The 3,963-nt window shown below is 40.1% G+C and overlaps 1 protein-coding gene across 2 annotated transcripts in view; it reads left to right on the plus strand.

Annotated features, from left to right (window-relative positions):
- Positions 1-3,963, plus strand: part of castor1 (cytosolic arginine sensor for mTORC1 subunit 1) — a 20,622-nt gene that overhangs the window by 10,282 nt on the left and 6,377 nt on the right. For both annotated transcript variants that reach the window (XM_008336249.3, XM_025053366.1), the window contains 4 exons: positions 1,658-1,781; positions 2,137-2,256; positions 2,606-2,688; positions 3,205-3,299. In XM_008336249.3, coding sequence (XP_008334471.1) covers positions 1,658-1,781; positions 2,137-2,256; positions 2,606-2,688; positions 3,205-3,299 — 422 coding nt within the window. The remainder of the gene's footprint in view (positions 1-1,657; positions 1,782-2,136; positions 2,257-2,605; positions 2,689-3,204; positions 3,300-3,963) is intronic.

The raw sequence follows: 3,963 nt of genomic DNA on the forward strand, positions 1-3,963 counted from the left end.
GACTTTTAATTAATTGACTTATTTATTGTATTTTAAATTGTTTTTAACTGTTTTACATTGTCTCATAATGTTTTAATGTTTTTACTGTCTTTTCTTGTATTGTGTACGGTGACCTTGAGTGTCCAGAAAGGCGCCTATAAATAAAATTTATTATTATTATTATTATTATTAAATCCCGCCAGTATATAATGGCTGTATAATAGCGTGCCAGCTCTAATACACATTTGATATGATCTCGTGGACCGGATATAATTACACAAGGGGCCAGATTTGGCCTGCGGGCCTGAGTTTCACACCTATGCTATAGAGACCTCTGACCTACCTTGACTTTCTGCGTTCTTTACAGGAAGTGGATTTTTTTTTTTCTAACCACAAGGTAAACCCAAAGCTGTAGCATATAGCATATGTGATATGTCTTCGTCAAGCAAGAGTTGTGTTCGAATTGTAATTCAATTTTTTCACATACATACAGGGTAATACATTAAAATAACAAGCAATCATGTATAGTACGTATGGTTGGGAAATCTAAGATACTAGCATGTCATGCGTGACATGTACTGTATTTATGGTGAGCATTTAATTAATGTAGGGTACCTCAGTTAGACACAGGAGGGCACTGTTGTTGTTGTTCTACTGTTGATAACAGTGTATATACGTAAGTTATCCTCATCCTTCTGAGAGTACCCATCCATCCATCCATTTTCATCCGCTTATCCGTGGGTTATCCGGGTTGCGGGGGCAGCAGCCAAATCACATTGCACCGTACCGAAACCTTCCTGCGGGTGGTGAGTCCACTGGAAGGTATTAACCGCCCTAACCGGGATTCGAACTTGCCCAGGAGGTGAACCCTGGGGTTCCACACCAATGACAGAGACATTGCCTCTGGGCCAAAGCGCCACTCTGAGAGTACGCATACTAATAAAAATCTCATCCACTGAGGCCAATAATTGTAAAATCTCACCATGCCTCAAGCCAAGCATAAAGTACAATTCAATTGAATCGTGTAAACGAGCCATATTCTTGGCTCCCATGTGGACTTTCATTTCATTCATTTCAATTTTATTTATAGGACGCATTTCATACCCAAACTCGCGTGTGCTTTACAGACATCACTTAATTACGCGAAAGTTGCGAAAATTAATTACGCGAATCACGAAATACACTGGTCCCTCTCCTATCGCAGTCGTTGCTGTTCAAGACGCAAGAAATGGGAAAATCCGCGTAGTAGAGTCGAGATAGTTATTAATGATTTACGTATATACGTATTTACACTTCACGAACCTCCCTACACTGTTATCAACGGTCGAACAACAACAACAACGCCCTCCTGTGTCTAACTGAGGTATCCTACATTAATTAAATGCTCACCATATACAGTAGCTACATATGTCACACATGACATGCCGGTATCTTAGATTACGTACGTACTGGACATGATTTTCTTTTATGTATTACCCTGTATGTTTGTGTGGCAAAATGTCTTAGATATAGTTTCTCGTGGTCACGAGATACTTTTTTACCTCATGTCCCTTTAGGGGCTCCGTACTTTTTAATTTTAATTACTCCGTACATGTATATCTTTAAATATCCCAAATGAAGTCCTAGTTACAGTGCTCCCGCTTTCTCCTATAAAACAGTTCCGTGTTTGTTCCTGCAGCCCTCCAACCCACCGTTCACCCGGTGCTGATCCCTCAGAACCAGTTCTGTGTCATGTCACTGGACCCAGAAACACTGCCGTCCATTGCCACCACACTCATCGACGTGCTCTTCTACTCCAGCAGGTAGTAGCTTGTAGTACCGCGGGTGAACAGGGAGCGGTGCTAGAGGACGGAAAATAGATTTGGAGCCGTTTGAAAAGCGAACACAGAAGTGCTAATTGAAAAACAAAATTAACAACGACAATTTTGAAGAATTAAATATTACAACTGTAGAATGTTTCCATAAGGATTTTGTCCAAAATGAAACATAAAGACGGTTTAGTTTTGTGAAAACCTTACAGACGTAAGGTTTATTTAAGGTTATTATGAACTATACTCAGGGCTGAGCCATATTTCTGTCATGTGATAATAATGGAGATAGATTTAGATGTAGTTTTTTTTTTGTTGTTCGTTTGTTTATTTTTTTTTCTCTTCTCAGTCCTAAAGAGGACACCTCTTCATCTTCAGCGGACCAGGACATAAACTGTATCAAGTTTTTCTCCTTTTCCCTCATTGATGGCTACGTCTCCCTGGTGATGGACACTAAGGCTCAGAGACAGTAAGAATTATTTTCCTGTTGAACTTGAAATGTGTGGCGCTTTGGCCCAGAGGCAATGTCTCTGTCATTGGTGTGGAACCCCAGGGTTCACCTCCTGGGCAAGTTCGAATCCCGGTTAGGGCGGTTGGTACCTTCCAGTGGACTCACCACCCGCAGGAAGGTTTGGTACGGTGCAATGTGATTTGGGTGGCGACTGCTGCCCCCGCGACCCGGTAACGGATAAGCGGATGAAAATGGATGGATGGATGGATGGAACTTGAAATGTCAATAATATTTCATCCGAATGTGTTAAACTGCTACATGTTTGTGAGCTTTATTTATGGACGTCTGTGTCCTGTCTGTGCTGCAGGTTTCCCGCGGACCTCCTCTTCACCAGCTCTTCTGGAGAACTGTGGAGGATGGTGCGAATCGGGGGGCAGCCTCTGGGCTTCGGTAAGAAAACAATGTCTAAGGGAGTGATCCTGAGTCGTTATGTAAACATTTCCTAGTTGTAAAAATAAGAATAGAATAGTTATTAAATGCAATCATATAAATTTATTCATATCTATGGATCTTAATTATATGTAAATATAATTGGGAACATCAAAAAAATAATAAAAATACACGTACAACAACATATAAAGTCAGTGCAAAATGACAGAGAATAAACCAGAAATCCAGGGATCTCTTTTAAGGCAGTGGTTCCTAAAGTGTGGAGCAGGTCCTCCTTCAAGGGACACACCAAGGAAAATTAATTTAATTTAATTTCAAATATATTAAACATAATAAACATATTTGAACATACATATACATACACTCATTTACACATAAATGAAAGTAAATAATGAGCAGATTAATCAGAAGAATGTAAATAGAAGGGTCTGCACATCAGCTCCAGTTGGTTAGTGTAAATGATCTCGGATCATATTTTTTAATTTTTTTAATTTTTATTTAATTTATTTTTTTCAGATGAGTGTGGTATAGTTGCTCAGATATCTCAGCCTCTGGCTGACAGTGACATCTCTGCCTATTACATCAGCACTTTCAGCTTCGACCACGCTCTGGTGAGTTATCTCTTTATTGTCATCAATGACCGTTATTCCTGTCAGCCGTGTTTCTCACTAATGCCCACCAGTGGGTTCCACAGTCATCAGAACCACACACAGTGTCACAATAGTGACTCAAAAATGCCATTGCAGCAAACTGTGGCATCATTACTGTGTGCTCTGGTGTGGTAGGAAACAGGAGGCAGATTATGTCAGATTACATGTAGAACTATAAATAAGCATTACATTCAGAAGTGTGCAGGAACGTGCAGCTAGCTTGGTAAAAGGCAGTTTTGGCGGCCCAAAAGATAATGGAGGATTGCCAGTTATACATATACATATATAAATACACTGCCTGGTCAAAAAAAAAGTCCCCACCTGGATTTAACAAAGCAAATAGGTTGGAGCCTCCTATTGGATAATTATTGCATGTGCGATTATCTTTCAGCTGGCAACAAGTTATTTAACCCCAACTGGTGCAATGAGTTACTTCTCATTTCCTAAACAACCATGTCGAGAGACACATCCCGTGGTCGTGGAAAAGATGTTAGTCTGTTTCAGAAGGGTCAAATCATTGACATGCATCAAGCAGAGAAAACATCAAAGGAGATTGCAGAAACTACTAAAATTGGGTTAAGAACCGTCCAACGCATTATTAAAAACTGGAAGGATAGTGGGGACC

Source organism: Cynoglossus semilaevis, chromosome Z, assembly GCF_000523025.1.
Source record: "Cynoglossus semilaevis isolate Cse_v1.0 chromosome Z, Cse_v1.0, whole genome shotgun sequence".
Taxonomy (NCBI): domain Eukaryota; kingdom Metazoa; phylum Chordata; class Actinopteri; order Pleuronectiformes; family Cynoglossidae; genus Cynoglossus; species Cynoglossus semilaevis.